At 36.9% G+C, this 24,150-nt stretch overlaps 1 protein-coding gene across 2 annotated transcripts in view; it reads left to right on the top strand.

Annotated features, from left to right (window-relative positions):
• Positions 1–24,150, top strand: part of stat4 (signal transducer and activator of transcription 4) — a 30,562-nt gene that overhangs the window by 3,138 nt on the left and 3,274 nt on the right. The window contains exons 3-18 of one of the 2 annotated variants that reach the window (XM_026912682.3): positions 8,808–8,906; positions 9,535–9,627; positions 10,405–10,483; positions 11,714–11,799; positions 13,272–13,423; positions 14,671–14,829; positions 15,826–15,918; positions 16,465–16,524; positions 17,588–17,608; positions 17,905–17,998; positions 18,850–18,891; positions 18,976–19,059; positions 20,435–20,533; positions 22,045–22,180; positions 23,159–23,211; positions 23,747–23,841. In XM_026912682.3, the coding sequence (XP_026768483.1) occupies positions 8,808–8,906; positions 9,535–9,627; positions 10,405–10,483; positions 11,714–11,799; positions 13,272–13,423; positions 14,671–14,829; positions 15,826–15,918; positions 16,465–16,524; positions 17,588–17,608; positions 17,905–17,998; positions 18,850–18,891; positions 18,976–19,059; positions 20,435–20,533; positions 22,045–22,180; positions 23,159–23,211; positions 23,747–23,841 (1,445 nt within the window). Of the gene's footprint in view, positions 1–8,807; positions 8,907–9,534; positions 9,628–10,404; positions 10,484–11,713; positions 11,800–13,271; positions 13,424–14,670; positions 14,830–15,825; positions 15,919–16,464; positions 16,525–17,587; positions 17,609–17,904; positions 17,999–18,846; positions 18,892–18,975; positions 19,060–20,434; positions 20,534–22,044; positions 22,181–23,158; positions 23,212–23,746; positions 23,842–24,150 lie in introns of both variants that reach the window. The other variant, XM_026912681.3, reaches the window with a different exon arrangement.

A 24,150-nucleotide genomic window follows, 5' to 3' on the forward strand; every position in this document is an offset into this window, starting at 1 on the left:
CAGACATAATGCAACAGAGTGAGCATGGAGTTAGTTAGCTGGTTAGCTGGCTATGCTGGTTAGTTAACACATTAGCACTCTAGCACACTTCAACACCTCGCCGTATTATTTTTATTATTATCCAGGTTTAGTTTTTGGCCTGTGATTAAAATGGTCAAAATTCTACTCAACTTGTCAGGTACAGCAAAAAACATGCTAATATATTTAACATGCTAGCAGCGTAAGGGTTAATAAAGCGCTAGGCAATTATCACGATGTAATTTAATAGTGTTTCATTCCTACTTGCACACAAATGGCATCCAATGACTTTATTTCCCTAAAGTACCACATGATCAGGTTTAATCGGGTTGATGATCTGAAACGGTGTTGACTTGAGGAAATAAGACCAACGTTGAGATAGGATACAGCCGAAGCACTTATCTCCTCTGTAAGTTTGACACTTCTGCTGGCAAAAGAACTGAAATTCTGTCTTTTATCAGTAGTAGTTGAAACTAGTTTCATGACAGTGAGAGTAAACATGTTCATGTTTTATCTCTTATTCTCTTTTACCTCAAGCTGTGTTTATTCAGCTATCTTTGCTAACGCTATTTACAGCATTAGTTTTACAGCATTAAACTTCAGCATTAATACCACATCAGTCATGTAAAAAAAAGTAGTTCACCCATTAATGCTAATGTTCTGATATTCATTTAAATGTGACAGATTGACAGAAATAAGATGATGTAAATTAGCATAAGATAAATTACAACATGTTCCTAAAGGTTGATAAATCAGTTGCACGCAGACTGATGTTCAGTCGTATTATATATATATATATATATATATATATATATATATATATGTATACAAGAATCCACGAAGTAAATGCAGTGTATTCAATAATATATAGACGTAGTAAAGGTTAAGAGAAACATTCGACGTTTCAGTAGAAACAGCATGTATCATACAAAAGTTCCTCATCAGTTGTGCAAACAAATGTCTTATTATATTGTCTGGAATTTCTCAAGAATTTATTTACACACATTTACAGTTGAACCATGTACATACTTACACTCCTGGGCATAAACAAACAGGCCAAGCCCAAAAAAGGGGAGATATGAAGCTTTTCATGGTCTTAACAACAAATCATTGAGCGAGAATGAAACAGATGCTCTCTTGAGAGCTCCTGTGCCTCCATTCGCTGGTTTCTTTTTGCTGTTTGGGGAAAAGCTAGAAACAGGGAAATTCACTTCTCTAGTCTTCTTGTACGCAAAGGTAAAACCATCATAATGATTAAAATGTTTGATGTAAAATTCAAACTAACACATGTCTGGGTGTACAAAATGTTCCAAAAATATCTTCTGGGATGTTTTTTTCTTAAAAGATTAGCGATTATTTGGTTATCTGTCGCACCTGATGCAGCTCATCGAGGACCACGAGGCTTAAACATTTAAAGAAATCAAAGGGAAAAGCTCTCGCATACTAACTTTAATTACTAAACTGTTTAATTCTTGCTCATTTCTTGACCAATGATTTGTTGTTAAGAGCATTAAAAGCTTTTAATAACAAATCATTAACAACAAATCATGGTTTTTGCCCAGGAGTGTACACACTATCTGCCTGTAAACTGTCTGGTTAAAGTCATGGAGAAATTTCTGCTTGCAGCTTTTGGAAAGCAGAAATCTGATTCAACTGAACAAGCAACAGCAACATATCCAGGAAAACATGAATATAAATCAGTAATGGATTTATCAGTTATAGAAGTGAAAAAAGGGGATTTAAAGGTTTATTTCCGTCTGTGGCACAGAAACATAGTGGACATTTTGACAGCCAGGATCTGATTACAGAATTGATTAGGCTTATTTCTATTTCGTTGCGACATTTAGCTATTCAACAACTTAATCAAACTGTGAGGAAATCACACAAAGTTTGTCAAGTTTGTTAAACTGTCTCTTTTCACAGCACAATCTTTCAGGCAGATGTCAAGACAACATTAGAATTTAACTTAAATAAAGATATTTCAGTGACATTTCAGCAAAAATTCAGCTACAGTGAGATCTAATGGGACTTCCCAGACACACACACACACACACAGACACACACACACGCACATATCTGGTTGGAAATTAATCAGATATTACTGAGGGTTCTGTTAAAATAGCAGTAGTTCAGTGGGTGGAAATGTCAGAACACTATTCAGCCCCAGTTAGAAACTTCATCAAGGACATATTGTATTAATTAAGACACTGGATTATATTAGTGACTTATTTTTACATCATGAATGTAATAAACCTTAGATGTTTCAGGTGCTCATTATTTATCCAGCATGAGAAATAATTATTTAAAGGTGCAATAGTCAATTTTTTTTTATTACTTGAAAAAAAAAAAACCTGGAAAATACTGTGTAGAAGATGATTTAAAAATAATTGTTTAAGCACCTGCATGATTACAAGTGTATTATGTGTCTGAGAAAACCCAGTGCAGTCCGGTGCAGAGCGCTCGTCTGTGTTTACATGGCCTCCTGTCAGTCTTTTTCAAGACATGCCCCTAACGCCCCTTCACTCCACCCCCATCACAGTCTGTTCGGAAACATGGTGGACTCTGGAAAGCACCCAGCGCAGCCACATACTGTAAGCTAAAAACACTTTTCCTAAAAACAGCTTGCTGACAAGAAACGTGGTAAAACCAGAATAAACACTGGTCACACTTTTCCAAGATGGGAGACTTTATTACTGGCAATGAAGAGCGTAGAATTAGCGACATTTCTCCTGTTTTAATGAACTGTTTTAATGGACGGCTTTGCATATAGGTCATATAGTATAAGCTTATCTGCTGAATACTGTGTCATAGTATCATGTGTCATGTGTCATACCAACTTATTATATTGTTGTTCTTTTGCACTACTGTTATATCTGACACTTTCATACTACAACTGTGTACTGGTCTGCGCTGCACTGTCTCTTCCTGTGCCTGTTGTCCTGTTTTAGTAGTTATTGTTCTGTATTGCTATTTGCATACATTTGCACGTGCACTTTATGTAGTAATGTGTAAACTGGTGTAGTTGTGTGTTGCCTTAGGTAGCACCATGGTCCTGGAGGAACGTGGTTTCGTTTCACTGTGTACTAACTAGCTGTATAGGGTTGAAATGACAATAAAGCCACTTGACTTGATTTGACTACATAATGAAATTAGTGTGAGGTAATGTTATCTTTATGAATGCGTTACAGCTTACGATAGGTACTTTTATAATCTATACCTAAATAACGACTAAAGCTTGAAAGTGATGTCATGAGCATCGTTGGTAATGCTAATTCGATAAATACGATATGGGCGATATGACAAAAACATCACATTACAATTCTTGAAGATATTTCTACGATACATGATATGCATCATGATGTATAGTATTTCTGTACAAAACTGTTATAAACAATAATAAACTTGTTTATTATTAATATGCAAATTTATAATAAAGTGATTTTTATTTTTTTATATTTAAAAAACAGCATATTTGTTTATATTAAAAATGAAAAAAAAAGTAGTAACACTCAAAAATAGGGAAAAAAACTGTACAGAATTGAACATCACATCAGCTGCTTCCAGACAGTTTGTAATTATTTAAAAATTGTGATATAATTGATCACAATATCAATATTATATCGTCATATCGCCCAGTTTTACTGTATTTTAAAGGAGGCATGGCTTTGACTAAATGGGTGGGAATGGGAGGCGGTTTCAAGGCATAAACAAACCGTTTCAATGTTGCTGTACTTCACTAGACTAATCGTGACTTTATTTAAAGAGGCTTGTTAATACACACTTTTCTTCTGTTAGGAACTTGTATATGCACCTATATATATCCGTGTGTCGCAGCTAGGTTTTGACTTTCACACCACTTCCTACACACTTTTGGGGGAAGGGGGAGTGTATTCTATTTGCATTTGTTATGCTTGGTGGTATCACACACATTAGGGGGAAGTGAGACGGCAACGTACGTGCAAACAACTGGCCCTCTGAGGTTTGTACTGTTGTTATATAGAGACACCAAAATGGTGTGAAAAAAAAAAAAAAACATTGACACTTTTAAATGTTCTTTGGTTGAACCTCTAGGGACAATGCTTAAATGTTCTGTGTGAAACCATACAAGAGTACATGTTCCCTATCTGAACTAGAACCCATAGTTCTCTTAATGAACTCTTAAAGAACCCTTGAAGAACCTATTAAAGGAGCTATTCATTCTAGATATTAAGAAAAGCAATCGTTTAGAGTTTGTACCACACACTTAATGTGTACGCTATAGGAAAAAGTGGTTCTTCAAGGGTTCTTTGGATAATCAAGGGTTCTTAGCTTCCAAAAATTCTTCTGCTTGGAAACTTTAAGGATTCCCACATAGAGACAACCCTTAAATATTCTTAAGAGTGCAAAGCTTCAACTTTGACTTTACACAGGATGAGATCAGATAAAATAATTGGATTATTTTATAGCTAACTTTTGGTTTTTTTACTCATTTATTTATAAAAATTTCAAGTACAAAATTATATTCTCAGAATATACAATGAAACGTAAAGGTCTCAAATAAACTCCCCAAATATCTGACACTGCTGCTGGCAAGATTTTGTTTTTCTTTGCAATTTCTTTGTTTCTTTTCATACTTATAAAATGAAGACAATGTAGAAACAGGTGTGGTGTCACACATTGGCAAGGTGTCTTTAAGATTACTGGACACTTCAAATCAAAGTGTTTCAGCGCTAATAAGTTCACTGAGACACATTTTATTCAGACGAGGACTCAAAAATACTTTAAAACACAAACCCTTTTAGCAATTGTCATGCCATATCTGACAGCTGATTAAGGGATTTATTTGGACCTGTTATTAAAAAAGGCACACAGAAAAGCAAATCCAAATACACAGAAACTACATACCTGCCCTTATTGATGCCCCGAATCCAGTCTGCAGAAGACACAGTCATATAGTTACAGTCTAAATACAGTTCTGTGCAAAGTCTTAGGCACATGCAAAGAAATGCTGTAGAGCAAAGAAGCCTTCAAAAATAATGAAATGAAATGTTTCTACATTAAAATAATCACTATAAAGAGCAGTAAACAGTAATAAATGAAACACAGTCAATATTTGGTGTTACTGAGCATCTTGCAGAAGCAGCCACAGTTCTTCTGGAGACTTTGACTGTCGACTCGCTTCTTATTTCTGCAGCGAAACCCAGCAGCCTTCATTCTGTTTTTATCTGAAAAGTGTCTCTTATGGAATCTGCTGCTTTCTTTACTGACATACAAACATTTTTCTGTAACATTTCATTTTGTGCTGGAAAACTAATGTTTGGAATTTAAAATGTTTTTGTACTGAATCAATAATGTAGAAGTCAGAAAATAAAAATCTCCCAAAAATGGCAGATAACCAAATAATCACTAATCTTTTAAGAAAAAAACATCCCAGAAGATATTTTTGGAACATTTTGTACACCCAGACATGTGTTAGTTTGAATTTTACATCAAACATTTTAATCATTATGATGATTTTACCTTTGCGTACAAGAAGACTAGAGAAGTGAATTTCCCTGTTTCTAGCTTTTCCCCAAACAGTTCAGCAAAAGGAAACCAGTGAATGGAGGCACAGGAGCTCTCAGGAGAGCATCTGTTTCATTCTCGCTCAATTTCTCACCAATGATTTGTTATTAAGACCATTAAAAGCTTCATATTTGCCATTTTAAGCTTGGCCCATTTTTTTTTTGCCCAGGAGTGTATAACAAATTTGTATTTAAAAAATTGGATGTCTAAGACTTTTGCACAGTACTCTAGTAAAGAATTTTCTCGCTGTTTAAGAGCTAGCTAGGTAGTTTGAGGTACAACAGCACTTATTGTGGCTAACATTATCAGCATACTAGCAACACTAGCTAGCAGGACCTAGCTAGTTTCTATGTAAATACATAATTAGAAGTTATCTTATCAGACATTGTAAGTCCAAACATCAGGCTTTTAGTAAACTGCAGAAACCTCTTCATGAGAATGCAAGTCTCTTATTAACCGACTTCACTTCTGTTGTAATCAGGGTCACCAGGGTTGTGGTTTTCACACAAATTTATAAGCAAATCTGCAAGGATTTTTTTGGGCTAGTTTAAAAATAGTCTGTGGCCACCAAGATTTTTTTTTAAAGCCAACAGTCAGAATTAATCAATCAATTTCTGTAAATGAAAGGAAAGTGTAACATCAGGTTGTGAGAGTGCGTTGGAGTAGAACAGAGTCGAGAGATGAGTGATCACTCATTCTGTTCGTTTCTTCTGATATATTAGCAGAATGCAAAGTAAATGGTTTAAGTACATATGGAAGAAAATTTTGCAAAGATTGAGAGAGGGACAAAGGGGATTATGGAGTGGATAATGGCTGCACAAGGTGATGTTATAAAAAAAACAGCACATTGCAGATACTGCAAATCAGAAATGAGTTCATTGTTTCCCATGCAAAGGCTGAGAAAAAGAAGAAACATGAGTCTACCTTGTTCAGTGGCTGAACTTTTCTTTATTTCAGGTCTTTTTGTGCGGTTTCTGGGATGTACTTGAGCCGGACATTTCGCTGAGACCTGGCAATCGTGGTTCAAATGCAAAAGCTCTGAGCTCCTTTAGCTCTGAGAACTTTAGTTATTCTATCTTGTTATAAAAGCTTTCTTACTAAAAAAAATACACAAACTGATTTTTTTAAAAAAGCTAAATAATTTATTTATATGCCTAAAGCATTTGAAACAAATGTTGAACCAAAAACCAAAGAACTTTTTTTTTTTAACAATATACACAAGATACAGATGGTTGCACAAGTCAGTTAAAGGATAAAAATAAAACTGCATCATTTGTTAAAAATGGCATTAAACACAATCATCACCATAATAATCATTAAAAAAAAAAGTTTCAAAGAAGGCATGAGAGTAGCAGATTGAACTTGGTAGTGCGCACCACTGGCGTGGTTGGCGAGAAAAACAAGGGAAAGCCCCTAAACCTAGTGAAAATCTGGAAATGGATCACAGCTTTGGGGTGGTTTTGCAGATCATGTGAACATTGATAGCGTCTTGAAATTTTTAAAGTAGCAAGATATTTTAAATTAAAAATTTAAAATTTATATCTGGAATTTATATATTTCTGTAAAGCTGCTAGTGACAATGACCATTTTTAAAAGAACTGTACAAATAAAATTGAATTGAATTGAACCCTGTTGCCTCTGCCAGCTTAATACTTAGCCATAGATGGATATTCAGCAACACATAAATGGTTGCACAACATCTATATTTTGCAATGACGGATTTGAACTCTGTTGTCTGAAGTAAAGAGGAAGTTAAGAACCTAAAGACGAGATCTTCTCTGACCTCGTTTTACAGTAAGACTTTTCAGTGATGTTATTGTCTCCAGAGCAGGCAGGTATTAATTTTGAGGTACCAGTACTTTTGAAACCAGCGTTTCAGACCTTCTCTGTAATTGCAGAAGAAATGCACCTCAGCAGAATATAAACTTTGTGGTTTCCTGCTATCATCTGTTTTTTTTTTTTGTTTCATGCTCAACCCTGAACATCATCATGGAGGATGTGTGTCATATAAAAGACTCTATGCACGTTCCTTTGCTTTACAAAAACCTGCCAGTTTAGAAGCATTTCTGATAATTGAGGGGTTCAGTGAGATCTTGAATTTGGTTCCTGAAAATCCCTGTAATTCAATATCTCAACAGCAGTGATGTTTATCAGAAATGCTGGAGGGTGAGACATGAATCAGAGGTGTTTTTTTTTTTTTTTTTTTTTTTTACATGTGGGTGGATTTGGGGATTTCTCACAACAATCTACGAAGAGTCAAATGTCAGGGGTTTTGCTCAGGATCATTTTAATGTTTGTAGTTGGATGTTGTGCTGCCATGCCAGCCTAAAAAAACGCCAGACAGGAAAGCGTGGGGTGAGCACACTTTTATTTTTTTCACTTTTCATACTCCTTTATTTGTGTCAGAACTTTCCGTGTGCATTTTGGAAAAAAAAAAAAAAAAGTCTGGTCATTTTTTCCCCCAGACTGTCTCGACTGTTTATCCCCCCCCACCCCAACTGTCTATTACAGACACACATTATGAATCTGTAGTAGTTTGGTTTTGCTTTCATTAATGGATTACCTCAGACATGTAAAACTGCATTCCTTATTGAGTACAGTTCCTGGAACTGAGCAATACCTTCCAGACAACAGATCATCAGTCATAACATGTTAAAGCACTGATGCATGAAAGATCGATTAAAGGATCTAGGTTCATTTTTTTTAGCCACTAATCAAGGACTTCTTTCTGCCACATAAAGGAAAATATTACGCACTTGTCATCGCCACTGGAGGCTTCATAAGATATTAACTGTAGATGTGGCAATCATTTTGAAACCAGTGTTTTGTAGGGAAAAATATATATATATGTATTTAAGATACACATATATCACTAATTCCATGTTATTCATTTTGCTTTTCATCGTAATTGGTGCCAGTAATTCTGGAGGTGGCTGTAAATGCCTTTGCAGCTGGCTTTATATATCTATATTGAGTAATAATATTAAAAAAAATATATTATTAACTGCCACTATAATTTCCAAACTAAACTCAGTAGATGGCTTGGCTGATCCAACCTTACAGCTGTAGACGTCTTAACTCAGAGCTGGTCCAGGGGAATTTCCCTGTATTTAGGGCAAAATTTGCATCTGCATCTAAATGGAAAAACATCTGGAAGCCGTCCAGGAGTGATCAGTGAAATCTTTAGCGCACAGGCACATTTTTAATCACTGCAATAACCGGTGTGTTTTGTGTTTGTCTCACAGCTGAAATACAAAGCAAACCCTCAGCACCTGTCAGCCGTGATCTCTAACTGTCTGAGAGAAGAGAGACGCATCATATCCGCCGCCAGCATGCAGGAGCAGGTACAAGTCATGAAGACTGTATATATCATGATAAATCCCCCAGAACAGATTGCCTTAAAAAGACACCATTGCATTGGTTTAAGGAGAGTACAGGAGGACGTAATTAAAAAATACATCTGGATGATGGATTTTTAGTGATTCTGCATTAACCAGTTAAAAAAAAAACAGTACATAACAAAACATAACAGTACATTTCCTCCACTTTGAAGTGGGCCTCTTCCTCATTTAATCATTTTCGCTCAAAATCTTCCTCCTTCTTCTCTTTTGGATGTAAACTAAAAATAACGTGTTTTTTTAATGCCACTTTTGGATTACAGTTTTTCCAGTGGCATCTCTAATCAATATCATTAAACAGATCTTAAATATATACTTGTCTAATGTTAGCTAAGTCAGACATACACTGATAAATTGTATTTCGCAATAATGAAGGGGGCGGAGCTTCCAGGATGTCTCGACTAAGCGTGTAGAGATGATAATATTATTATATCGCACAAGCCTAAAATCCTACGAACATGTTTCTTTAAAAAAAAAAGCCCCAGAGTGTGACAAGGAACAGCGAATCTCTTCAGAATCTCTTCCCTGTAGTTACCTCTTACTTTGTGTCACCTGTCCATCATGCTGTTTGCAGGGTCCTCTGGAGAAGTCCATGCAAAATTCAGCAGCTTTGGAGAAACAGAAGAACCTGGATAACAAAGTGGCAGTGATCCGAAGCAGTGTGCAGGTGAGACCCCAAAGCAACATCAGTCTATTTACTAAAAAAGAAAGAAAGAAAGAAAGAAAGAAAACTCCACAAAAATGAATATTAGCTTTAACAGCTCCTTAAAAACCTGCAATGTTTTTTTAAAAGGATCTATACTACGGGAGTTTATACTTTGCGGTTTCTTGGTACGTTTTTTTTTTCTTATTAACTTCATAAGAGGCTGGTGAGGGAATGAGTGTTTATAGCTGCTATAATGTAAGAGAGAACAGGAAATAACTTGTTTCGTGGAGGTTCCTCACCATTAAATTAAAGTAACTATAAACGGTTAAAAAGCATGACTTCTTGTTTCAGTAATAAATTAAAATCGTAATAAATCGTTGGCAATTTGCTGGCATGTGCTGTTATAGGAAAATAATTTATAATATCCATAATTATTTTCCTATAACATAATTAAATATAATCACATATTGTTCTCATTTGCATTCTATCTTTATGTCTTATGTGTTGTATTATATGTTTCTTCTCCTCTAGTTTTGTCTTTTCATATTGTTTTTTATTTGTCTACTGTTTGTGCTCTATTGCGAACAGTTTTTTTTTTCTGAATGACAGCAAAGTCTCCAAAAACCAGTGATTTCTTTAAAAATAATTTGTTAAACTTTAACTGAGATACTGAGACAAAAAAAACTCTTTTTCAAGCAAGCCCTGGCCAAGATGGAGGCACAGTAGTTACATACACATCACATAAATGCTGAGTGCTTTAAAAATGTTTTATATTCCCATTTTGTATAATGTACACAGCTTCTGGACCAGGCAGTAAAGTATCTGGAGGACATGCAGGATGATTTTGACTTTCGCTACAAAACCCTCCAGCTTCGAGGTGAGTGATGTATCATCTGCACCTCCACTGGACCATGTTTCATGTGGAACCTCGTCAGTATTTTAATGAGCAAATGAACTTTTGTGTGTGAACTTTGGTAATATTGAAACTAAAACTAAATGATCACATTTACATTAGTCAATGGGCAAATCCATTCAGTAGCTCAGAGTTGCACTTGTATGTGATAAGAATCAGTATAGGTGGATGCAAAGTCATTTCTCGGTTCAGAGCACAAATAGAGAAGTGAGTAGCTCTCAGCAGGTGGGATTTGACTGGACAGGTTTTCGGTGGTTGGACATTTTTTTTTTTTTAATGTCTTCTTTAGTTTTATCTTCTTGAACATTTGTCTTCTTGATTCACTTTTTGTTTCACTTAGTTTTGTCTGTATAGCGCTTTTAATGATAGATATTGTCACATAACAGCTTTACAGAGATCCGGATGTAGATCTAACAAACCACAGAGGTGTCCTTGAGACGACATGAGGATGAAACCTTGAGAGGAACTAGACTCAAACCAGAAAGGAACCTGACCTCTTCTGGTTAACACCAAATAGTGGGATTATAAATCAGTACATTAGGGTGGAAGAAATACAAACGGGAAATGAAAATACACAGGAGGTTGGGTATGAGTGAATAAGAGTCTTGGGTTGAGCATAATTTGGTTATAATGGGATGAATGGAAGATGTGTAAATGAGAAGAAGCACTTGTATTTTGTTTCTGTAAAATAATACAGTCACTAATATGCTATCTGCTGCACCTTCATTTAGAAATTTCGGTACATTTAGGTTCTTCACATGACTGCTTTTCTACTCATGACTACAGTCTGGCTATATCTGATTAGTGCTCCAAATATCTTTATCAGTATTTGGATTCGGAGTTAAACCCGAAGTGGGTGTGGCCTAAACCAGAGTGATTGTTTGGTTTTTTCAAAAAGCGATGTGCCCTGGACTGTTTTTTTTTTTTTTAAATACCTGCTTGCACAGTTTATATTTTTGTTTGTACCTGTTTGCAATATTTTCTAACAAATGTAGTTGATTCTACTTCCCAAACTCGTAGCCTAATTTAACCCTGACCAGGCAGGTACTGAGGATGAAGGATTGAACTCTGTAAATTGCAGTGCAGTAGCTGCATCGTTCACGTTAATGAATGTGGTCTTTGTTTAGATAGTGCGCCTCCGATTTGTATCTGTTTAGACCACATTGTGAATAATTTATTTGTATTTGTTTGCAGACCCAGTGGAAAGAAACTCTCAGAACATGAAACAAGAAGTCATGACCCTTCAGGAAATACTCAACCGCCTGGACTTCAAAAGGAAGGTGAGACACACCAGTTTAGTTTTTGTTGATTTACTCAACAATTTCATCCACAACAAAGAATCCAAGGTATGTTTGTGAGTCTATTCTTCTGAGCGATTTAATGCATATCATCCCTTTTATTTGCCTTACCCAAGCTGTTTTAACACACAAATTCAGATGAAATGATATGTGTGGTTTTAACACCTCCACGTTAGTGTAAAGCCTACCTAAGCATTTCCTGTCAAATGTCAAGTCAAAGTGTGCACTAGTTTACTCCAAATTGTTAAGCTGAACCGATCCCACGGCATCACAAGTCCTCAAGGCTCTGAGGAGACACCACTGACCTTTTGACATGGTGACTAAGCCGTCCTACTTGCTCTAGATTTTAGGTGATGTCACTGATAATGTCCCAAACATCAGAGCCATATGTATGAACAGTTTTTTTTTCATCTCTTCTGCTGCTAAATCATGATGTAAGTTCCTAAGAAAAACTGCAGTGACAACAGGAAGTGATGCACTGGGTCAGAGAAAACATAATAAACAGACAGCCATGAGCATTTTTCTTTTGTAAATGAGAGTGACAGGATGTCATAACAGTGGTGTAAGTATGAAACCAATCAGTGTCTTCACTGAGCACAGTTATCCAACCATGCTCAGGAACCATGTCGAGAACCGTACCGTGTCAAAATGCGTCCAAATGGAAGTGCCATTTGAATGGTTACCATCATCCGATACTGTGCTCATATACTCATACTCGTAAAAAATGCTCCGATACCAACATCCAACACCAGGTGATACTATGTGATGTAATCCTAGTGTACATTGCCGTGTTAATGAACAGACAACACAAAACGACAGAGATCTCGACATATTTCATGATTAATGACAGCAATCAAAGCAGAACGGACTGCAAACTGTGAAAATATCAAGAGGAGCATCTTGGTACAGCATCTTCCTATAAAACTCAGCATGAGGAGTTCATCAGTAGCAGCAAACTTCAGCTAGGCGAGATAAAATGTCTACAGATTGTATGTCTTCGCTATGGTGAGCAAGAATCACAGCTTGTGGTTTATTTGGCGATCAGCTGCTATCGTCATTAACAGCGAGGAATTCTGACGCAATGAAACAGCTGTGCACAAGTTGAAACAAAACCTACTCCGTCCTAATGCAACTAGCTAACGCACTTCATTGTTATTCAAATCAACTCTCTAATGTTATAATTAATTAAGCAGAATAGGTGCATGAACACACATGTGTGTACGCTTGTCTTGGCTGCTATTTAAACATAAGCAGCGATAATAATGTGAATGAAATGTCCGGTGTCATCCCTGATTGAGTAATACTAAGTAGCTTACTCATTTTGGTACCAGTATCAGTATCAACATGTTAAAAAACGCTTGTACTCGGTCTGAAAAAAATGGTATTGATGCATAGCTAATTAATTTCACTTCACTCTGTGGTTAATTAATGTATCCTTTATTTTCTCATGACAGGAGATTTTGTCCAAAATGGGAGATGTTTTGAAGGAGATAGACAGCCTGATTGTCTCTCAGCTGATGCCGGAGCTGCAGGCGTGGAAACGTCGGCAGCAGATCGCCTGCATCGGAGGCCCAGTCCTCGCCGGACTCGACCAGCTCCAGAACTGGTACTGCCTCCCACCACTCAGCACTGATATAACTCCAATTACTCACACACAAGAGGCTGAAATTAGCAATATGATGCTTATGATCACTCATGGAAAACATTCATTTCTTGAGATTTATTTATCTTTCTGAAAATCCAAACATTGCTCTTCTACACCACTGTGAAATGTTGCTTCATACACACCGGAGGTAGCCAATCAAATATTAAATATCTGGTATAGTTAATGGAAAAACACTGATTGAGAGCATTTTAGTGTACAAGTGCTGGTTCCCACAGTACACATTCCATTAGTGGTTAGTGTGAAACACAAAAGAAGAGTTGACTTCATTCCAGCGAGCATGAACCAGACCCTTTAAAAATAACAATAGTGATTTGTAACACCATGGCTTTCAGGAGGAGAATACACCACTTTTTGGCACGGAAACATCTTTTCCAAAACGAAACTGCCACTTTCACACTTGCACATGCACAAGCTCAGCAAGTTGCTCTGTTCGGCAGCACTGTCTCTCTCTGCTCGGAAAATCCTCTCGCTGCAAGACACACAGCACATAAAAAGAGGATCACACACAGGTGACTCCGCCCTCCATTCACAAGCGGTGGTCGACCGCGCCCTGACCGCAACATGCTTGTTTACACAAGAACATGCCGTCGAGTTGAAAGTCACAAAAAGAACAAAACAGAAGCAGATTTTTGGAAGCATTTTGCCAGATGACCAAATACCTTTCTGCTATCCTTCATCTAGTAGAAATGACATCATAGACGTCCATTGGCTTGGTTTTAGCGTGTGTGCTTATGTAACTATTTCCACCTAGATTTAAACTTCATCATCTTTATCCTGGGCAGTAAATCCAGAGCTTATTCCAGGAGCACAGGTTATGAGGGGAAATACAGCCTGGATGAGATTCCAGTCAATCACAGACCACCGTGCACACACACACACACACACATACACACATTCACACCCAGGGGCGATGAAGCATAGCCAGTCCAGCTACCAGCATGTTCTGGAGAGGTGAGAGGAAACCAGAGAACCCACACAGACACGAGTAGAACATGTGAAACGCCGCACAGACAGTAACCTGAGCTCAGGAATCGGAGCGGAGCCCTGGAGCTACACCAGCGTGGTCATTTTTCAGTATAACTAACAGCTGTCATATTGTAGTTGTAATAACATGTGGATTAAAAAAGTGGCATGCAAAGCTCTTTATCCACTCTCTTTTCTGCACGTTGTTTGTTTCATCTCCATAGGTTTACCATGATGGCCCAGAGTCTGTTCCAGATCAAGCGGCAGCTGGACAAACTGGGCGAGCTGATCGTGAAAGTGACGTACGAGAGTGACCCCATCCCTCTGCAGAGACCTCAGATGGAAGAACAAGTCAAATATCTAATATATCACCTCATCAAGAGGTAACACACACCTCCCACGTTTCAGATGACAGACTCGACTCGTTCACAGGTTACAGTGAGGCTGATGATCAAGGGAAAAATACAGAAGTGAAAAAAACATACCCTTGTGGGTATTGTGTAGAATCTAAATAAAGCAGTGGAATTGAAAAGCACAGCTTAAAGATGGTTAAGAATGAATTTTTAGATATAATTATACACAAAGGAAGTCAATTAATGTTATCATTCAGTTTTATCATTCATTTGAAGCTTGTCATTTTTTTTAAAAACAAGATGTAACTGTAATGCTGGATGTTTTTTTAAGCTTTAAGTTTGTATTCTGGTGATTTCATTATTTAAGGAAAAGAAAACATGCTGTTGTAGGAAACTAAGCAACTTCTGGATGGTGTGATGAAGCGGAGTTACTGTTACCACCGTAAAGTTGATTATTTCCTCTAACAGCACACCGAGAAGTATTTTATTCCTCTTATACCATAGCAGTTTGCCAACGATTATAGATTTTTATTTATTAATTAATGACACATCACACTTGTAATCTGTTTATTGTTATGTTTAATGATCTGCAAAACAAGATAGTTCCTGTTCTCACTTCCAGTCTTTCTTTTTTTTCTCCCTCTTGAAGTTAGTAAGAAAATAAACCTTGCAGCTTGAAAAAACATGTTGGAAAACTTAAAGTTACATCGTTACCTCTGAATGTTACAAAGCGCCGACACTGGAGACTCCTTCCATAAATGTTAAATAAACATCTCCTCATAGAAAACTTCAACGATTACACACGCTTTTTAATCCGTTTACGTTGAACATCCCCAATGTGAATGAGCTGTTGCTATAGAAACGATAACGTATCACAACGAGCGCATTAATATAAACCTGTGATCTGTAGCTGCGCTACTGTCAGAGCTTCTGACCAATCACAATCCCAGAATTCAACAGCACTGTGGCATTTTGGTTCGTTTTTAAATTGATTTGAAGATTAACGAGTCTCTGTTTGATTTGCAGCTCGTTTGTTGTGGAGAAGCAGCCGTGTATGCCCACACACCCTCAGAAACCGCTCATCATTAAAACTCAGGTGCAGTTCACCACCAAAGTCAGGTATGTATGAGTCGCACCTTACAGACAACCTGCAGGAGAAATAGTGTCGATTTCACAAGATAGTAAAGTACAACAGCGCAGGTGTGAATAAACACCTGGTCAGGTGTGTGACTTGGTTACTTTCCACCGTCTCTTCCTGAATTCTCAGTGTTTAGCAATCGTGGAAATTTGAGAAAAGAAAACAGAAAAAAGACAATATTGTCACGTCATATGTGTATTATAAGCTTACACTTTATATCATTTGTTAGTAAAAATCCCTTTAACATATGTGTACAAACATTGCTTCTTAAAAGTTTCTTAAAACTTAATGCACACATTAATTGTACATTAAAATGTATTTTAAAATGTATTTTAGTCATGTAGTTAGTGTTCATTCCCGTGACAGCTTTTTCCCCATATGTTGTAGAGTTATTTTTTATTTTCCTATATCTTTTATGCCTATTATTTTCTTATATATATATTTTCTGTATTTTCCTATTTTGATGCCTGAATATAAATACATTTTAATTATGACACTGTTTAAAGCTGTTTCTGGATGTTTTTCAGATTGTTGGTTAAACTACCTGAAGTGGATTATCAGCTTAAAGTGAAGACAATATTCGACAAGTGAGTTTATTACACGTCTTTTTATTTTATTATTAATAATCGTTGCAGTTTTGTGACTGTTGTCCATAGATCCACTTTAAAAACAGCTCATTTGTCTGAAATGACCCTAAAATTATATTTTAGGAATTGAAAGCTTTAATTTAAAAGCTTGAATTAAGCCTTAAAGTTGAATTTACACAGCCTCGTAGTTATTTTCAGCCTAAGCTTAATTTGGTGTCATGGTTTAGCTGTATAATGGATTACATGCTTTAAGAGGATTAAAGCATCTCATACTTTTTGCATTCAGAGACCCCCTTTAACTCTAAAAAAATAAATTCCACAGACCTGCTTAATAGATAGTTATTTTATGAATGTAATCTAGTTATTAAAATATTAATCTCGTTATTCAGATCTCTGCAACGAAATTTTGACTATTTATTGGTTTGAGCTTTTTTTTTTTTATTCCACTCACAGAATGTAAAAATATTTATACCCTGATGTGGTTTTGAGGTAGTGAGGTCCGAGAGATTAGAGATCAGGCAAATAGACTAATAACTGTAAAGTCAATAATAAATATAAGACCCTTCATAAAAGTGATTTCCACCACTGTACAACAAAACAAAATGCACCTCGCTTTGAGAACCCCAGCTATAATCCAAGTTGAGATGATGGAAACTGTTGAGTCAACCAAAAGTTACCCAAAAGTTTCTTCTAGATGTTTTTGAATTTTTTTGTTTGCTGTGTAATACAGTTGAGTTCTTGTAAAGCATTTTTATATTCTTAATTTACAGTATAAACATTGAAAATGCAGTAAAATGAATACATTTCACTTTAGTGTAGACTGCATATAATATGTGTCTCATGTAAAATGTATTATGTCCTTTGTAAAGATTGGTTACTTCCTGTTTATTCATTATTTTAATGACTCTGTAACACTTCTGGTTGTAAATATTTTGTTTAAGGCACAATCTGTTCTCTAAGCCGCAGGAATGTAGGTGATACACGTGCATATGTTCTAAATATAACTCTTTTTCTGTTGACTTCTCTCTGTTCTCTCTGCTCTCTCTGCTCTCTCGGTACACAGAGACCTCCCGGCCGGCAAAGTGTGAGTACACACTCAAACACTATGAGAGCGGCAACTTCCTGTTGTTTCTAGGCCAAGCCTCAATGTGAATGTTGTTTTGTAAAGTGTGAGCGTGTGGGAGGGGACGCAGCTATGTGTGGTTTAGGGGAAAACAGTTATTGAGACTGAAGGAACTTATATCTTTTAAGATTAAAGATTAATATTAACAATACACTGAATACATGAACCTACATTCACCTCTTTTGTCAAAAAGCTCTGAATGATTGTGTTGTGTTTAATCCTTTCTTGTAACAGCGCTGATATTTTTTTGTCTATAGTACCAGGCAATTCTTCATCCCCACCAACAACACGAAAGTGATGGACGTAGAAGAGTCGTCGAACGGATGCTTATCGGTGGAGTTCAGACATCTGGTATTTAACCCCTAAATCTGTCCTTTCAAGCATTCACCCTAAACAGAGGTGAGTGTAGAGGGATGGCAGAAGTAATATATGGACGGGATCGGTTTTCCAAAAAATGGAAAAAACGTGTGACGATTATTCCTGGTTGTTTAAAATACCAATTAAAACATATTTCCGACTTTTACCGTAAACCCGTTCATGTATTTACTCCAAACAGCTTCTCCCCAAACCACTTCACCACCCCATTTCCTCTTCACTCGCCTTAAATCACACTGCAGCAATTACAACAATTTCTTATTTATTAAAGAACGACATCATACTTTTACGTTATAGCAGCTATAAACAGTCGTTCCCTCACCAGCATGTCACGTTACCGAGACACGTGTAAACGCACCTGTCAGAAAACATACTGACTGTTACAAAGCACCGACACTGGAGACTCCTTCCGTAAATGTTAAATAAACATCTCCTCACAGAATGTGGAGCCTCCGCCGTACGAGTCCCTGTGAATGAGCTGTTACTATAGAAACGATAACGTATTAGAACGAGCATGTTATCGGAAATTAATCGACACCTTCCGACCAATCAGAATTCAGAATTCAACACCACTACATTACGATAATACAAATAAACGTAATGTATGTTTGTTATGAAATTAATGATTGGTAGTTGTCTTAATGAAGAAAAATCGCATTTCACACTTGTTTTTTTTCATGTTTGACCATTAAACAGTTTTACATCAATAGGTCTTGCAATGCTAGTGCAAGCCGACTTAACAGTGAATAAGTGTGGGTGTGATTTCAGACTGGAGTTGGGTTCCCTGTTTAGCTGCTATGAGCTAATGTCTCTCTTCTCTACAGCAGCTGAAAGAGAAGAAATGTACAAATGGAACCAAAGGAAATGAGGTAAGAAGATTTCTGATGGTATTTATTTCCGATGGTGATAAAGCACACAGGAAGTGCTGAAGGAAGTGTGTTTGTCCGTTCCAGGGTCCGCTCACAGTGACGGAGGAGCTCCACTCGCTCAGCTTTGAGGCCATGCTGTGTTTGCAGGGGCTGGATATTGACCTGGAGGTCTGTTTCAGTGGTTATTTTACAAAACAATGTAGATTATAGATCAGATCAGATGGTTGTTGAACTTCTAGTGGATGAATCGCATCTGGTCAGTGGCAAAGAAGCTTGTCTTAAGTGGTGATATAAAGATGAAATGATGTTGTATTTCGGGTTGTGGGAAAACTTAAAGTTACGAAGTACTGACACTGGAGACTCCTTCCATAAATGTTACAGATAAAAGCATAAACTCCTGTCGGAAAATGTAAAGTTACAGCTTTACTGTTACGAAGCGCTGACACTAGAGACTCCTTCCATGAGTGTTAAATAAACGTCTTATTACTTTTATAAAATGTCACCATATGAATGATTACACACGTTTTTTTTAAGCTGTACAAGTCCCTGTGAATGAGCTGTTACTATAGAAACGATAATGTATTAGAACGAGGACGTTAACATAAACCTGTGATTTGCAGCTGCACTACTGTCAGAGCTGCTGTTATAGGAAATTAATCAACAGAATTCAGCATCGCTGTGGTGTTTTAGTTACAGAAACTTACAAATTTACTAATAACAACCCTGACATTAAGAGCATCAAGTTTGTCAACTTGTGAGTATTTAAAGCTGCGTGATAGCTGAGTATTTTTTGCTTTTTTGTTTCCTCCTGTACTTTGGTTCAATAACTCTGTAATATAATACCCATGCAGCACTGCCGTTGCTATGCAGTTTTATTTGTATAGCACTTTTAACAATGGACATTGTCACAAAGCAGCTTTACAGAAATAAATATATGCAGGATATATTTTTTAAATTTATAAATTTATTCCTAACGAGCAAGCCGGAGGTGGCGGTGGAGAGGAAAAACTCTGAGACGATATGAGTAAGAAACCTCATCGTTGCGATCCATCCTGAAGCTCGCTGTTGTGACGCAATGCTGATTTGGTATTTAAAAGTAAACTGAAATGATTTAAAAATAATAAAGGTTAACATATTCATCAGTTATCCCAGTGGGTAGTGACTGATGACTGATCAGGAACGTCCGTTACTCAGAAGTCTGGCGTGACTAAAACAGTGATGCTGTCTGTCTGATTTTGTCATGATTAGAGATTAGATAATAAGTTTGATGGCTTGTGTATGACCAGAATAGTCATCTTTTCTATGTCCTATGTAAAAAAAAAGGTTTCAAAGACTTTCACACAAGTTTACAAGTGTTTGGCTTTTCTTTATCGTTGACATTTCTAATGTCTTTTAAATTCATTTAATTAAAGAAGTGTTAGAAAACTATTTTAAGATATAAAAACGTAAAGATACTAACAAACTTATTATAGACTACAAGGGGCGGCTTGACTGTAAATTTTACGTGTGTGTGTGTGTGTGTGTGTGTTTCTGAAAAATCTAGACCTGCTCCCTGCCATTGGTAGTGATCTCTAACGTCAGCCAGCTGCCTGCAGGCTGGGGCTCGGTCATGTGGTACAACCTGCTGACAGATGATCCGAAGGTGAGAGGTGAAAACACAAAGCAGCGAGGCACCGGGAGAACCCTGACACTGATCTTATCACACACAACATTTGCATAGAACTGAGCTGCCTGAAACAGCCAGGCAAATGAGGATCTGTCATCCCTAACTGCTTCCCTATAACCTAAACCTTCCCTGAATAAACATTTTTCTTACTTGAGGCGAGACACTAACAGTGAACACAGTAATGTTTAACAACAATGCACATCGCAGCGAATCCTCGCCAGCTGATGGCTGATAATCTTTGTATTCAAACTTTTTCCATTTATGCAAATGAGGCTTATGTATACATACATAATAATACCAAATATCTAGTCCTTGGCTGACATCGGAATTAAAATGTTTATTGAAATGTGTATTATGTGAGGATGCTCTCAAGAGGAAGACTTTTACAGAAAAGTAATATTTTATCTTTATTGTTTAAGCAATAAAACACAATGTGCACTTATAAGATTATTTTTCAGTACGAAATCTAAAACAAGTCCAAGCATGTTCAGCATTTTGAGAATTTAATACCTCTGTAATATCCTTCTAATTAGGGATAGGAATAAATGTGTAAAATTTCCTGAATGCAGCTCATAAACTGAGAAACAAGCTTTTCAGGGATACAGTACATGAGATGGCATGATTGTGAAGTGGGCGGAGCTTAAACTCTTTTTGAAAGTTGCTAACTTTCAGATAATGTGGTATTTTATTTTAATGCAGTACATTAAGTACACTTTCTGTTGAGTTTTAACTTTTTGGTCACCTGGCAGTCCCCACCCACCCTCCAGCTCTCCCCTATCATACCACAGCTACCACCTGGCGAGGGGGTAAGGCTCATACGTGCTTCCTCTGAGACGTGAAGCTGACCTCCACGTCTTCTCAAACACCCGCTCATGCTAACACACTCAGAGGAAAGCGCTATCTGCTCTCTTCTGCATACATGACTCACAGACGCCCACGATTGGCTAGTGTCGCTGTGATTGGCAGGGGAGACAGTATGCTCCGCCCACCCAGAGGATTCAAACATTTTATTAGTACAGTTTAAGAGGAGACATAAAGTTGCAATTTATTTAGAAATCTGAAACATGACTAAAACTGTCATCTCTATCTGTAGCGTCTCGCCTTGAAGAAAAGCACTGATTTGTCCTGACCCTGAATGAACCTAAATGTTAAGCGCTGCAGCTGAAACTGTGTCAGTGTGTTTTCGGTTTTGAGATGTTGATGACTAGTGACCTCATTTCATTTTTGTCTTGAAGACTCCTATACAAATGACAGAGATTTAAAAATATATGAGAATTTGCTTTTGCGTTCATCATCATGCTCAGAATAAAATGTGGATTTTAGCTTTTATTTCCACAAACAGTTGTTCACAAAAAAAAAACAGCCTTTTCTGTTGCTAATTATAACGGCCAGTTAGGAATCTGTGGTTAAGCATGCTAACATTATATTACAGAAGGAATCTAAATCTCTGAATGTTTTTTTTCTCTCTCTCCATGATATGTATGTAGAACCTGGCGTTCTTCAGTAATCCACCCAGAGCCAGCTGGAGCCAACTCTCAGAGGTCATCAGCTGGCAGTTCTCCAGCTTCGCTGGTCGTGGACTTAACAAAGAGCAGCTGAGCATGCTGGGAGATAAACTTCTGGGTCAGTCGTGTACTCTGTTCATCAGTCAAAACTTCGTACTTTGTAACGAGATTCAGAGAGAAAAAATCTGCTGTCATTATGCAATCTGATTAATAACTAGCGACTTAGGAATGTAATGATACCATTTTTTTCAGACTGATTTTTTTTTTTTGGTACTCGCCAGTACCGATACTGATACCTAAACGAGTAACCTAGTCAGTATGAATCAATCAGGGACATCATGGAACGTTTTATTTAGCACGGTTTATGTTTAAATAGTGGTCATAAAAAAGCGCACACCCATGTTCACGCAATTATGCTACTAGACTCGAGCTTTGTGACGTCAGTGAGTTGATTTGAATAAAATTGAGGTGCATTAGCTATATACATTAGTTAGCTTGGATGGAGTAGGGTTGCAGTGAAGAAGAGTGGGTTTTGTTTCACTTTAGAAAAGTATAGCTGTGAGTAAATGATCGTAAATCGATAGAAAATGAGCGATAGCAGCTGATCATCAAGAACAACTTACTGGGCAAGAGCTGCTATTTTCACTCGCCTTCATTGTCTGAGCATTTTTTCAGAGCATTTTTTTACCATTTCGAGTAAATGAGTACATTATCAGACTGATACTCGATACCAGTATGAGTATTGATGCATCCCTGAGCTACCATGTCTACAAAACAGGTAGTGAAGTGATATAATGTGTAAGAACTTAAGAAAAAGAAATACCTGAAGATCACAGTACCTAATATGTGGTTGGAAATCAATTAAAGTCCAATAAAATGCAGTGAGATGTGTTTCCGGAAGCACTCTGTATATGTAGTCACATGGCGCAGGTTAAAGCTGTAGGTGTGAACTTGCTGGGAAGAAAATGGAATGTAAAGAGAGTCGAGCATGTCTCGGCATGTCACAGGGTAAAGCCGAGTGTTTTTCCTCAGTGTTACATGAACATGTAATATCCTGAAAACTGTATTTCATAACCATGAACTGTTCTGTTTAAAGGTCAACATGCCTCATATAATGACTGCCAGGTGTCTTGGTCCAAATTCTGTAAGGTACGTTCTCACGTCTGACTCCTACTGGCTTTTACTGCTACAGAATATCCTAAAAAGTCCTTAAAATACGTCATTTAACTTGCAATAAACTTCAGATTTTAGGCATTTTAGACTGTTCTTAAGTATTATTCTCGAGTATTTTCACACAGCATGTTGGATAAAACATTTTTGGGAGAAAAAACAAAGAAAATTAAATGAAAAATAAAATCAAATGAATGAACGAATGAATGTTGAGCCGCTGTTGAGCTAACGTACACAGAGACACGTTAATTTGAGGAAATGCAAATTTAAATAAAAGCAAATGGAGATTATATAGTTTTTGTTTTTTTCTTGCTGTGGAGTAAATATTAATAGATAGTTTTTCTTATTTATTCATTTTTGTAGGGCATTTTTAATATTTCTTATCATTACTGCAAACTTGGTCTTATTTAATTTGAAAATAGTCGTTAAAAACCTGTAGTCATGATGTATTAAATGTATCTTTAAGTGTATTTTCATTTTTCTGGTTCTGCATTTACATTTTTTGTTGCTTTAGGAAAACATTCCAGGGAAGTCGTTCAGTTTCTGGCTGTGGCTCGACTCCATCCTGGAGCTCATTAAGAAACATTTACTTCCTGTTTGGATTGATGGGTGAGCATTTTCCCAATATTCCCGACTCAACTCGGTTTTAAATCTTACTAAACAGACATTAGGCTGCAAGACTATTTTATCAGTAAAAACTAATCTATATGAAAGAACCTGGCAGAATTAACAAAGCCATTGCTTGTTGCCTTTGGACATATTTTTGGAGCTATGATATAGAATGGAGGTGTGAGGAGACGTTTATATAGCATTTACGGAAGGAGTCTCCAGTGTCAGTGCTTTGTAACAGTGAGGGATAAAGCTGTAACTTTACGTTTTCTGACTTCTTCAGGACAGAGGAGTTTGCACACTTTTTAA

This window comes from Pangasianodon hypophthalmus, chromosome 5 (assembly GCF_027358585.1).
Source record: "Pangasianodon hypophthalmus isolate fPanHyp1 chromosome 5, fPanHyp1.pri, whole genome shotgun sequence".
NCBI classification, from domain to species: domain Eukaryota; kingdom Metazoa; phylum Chordata; class Actinopteri; order Siluriformes; family Pangasiidae; genus Pangasianodon; species Pangasianodon hypophthalmus.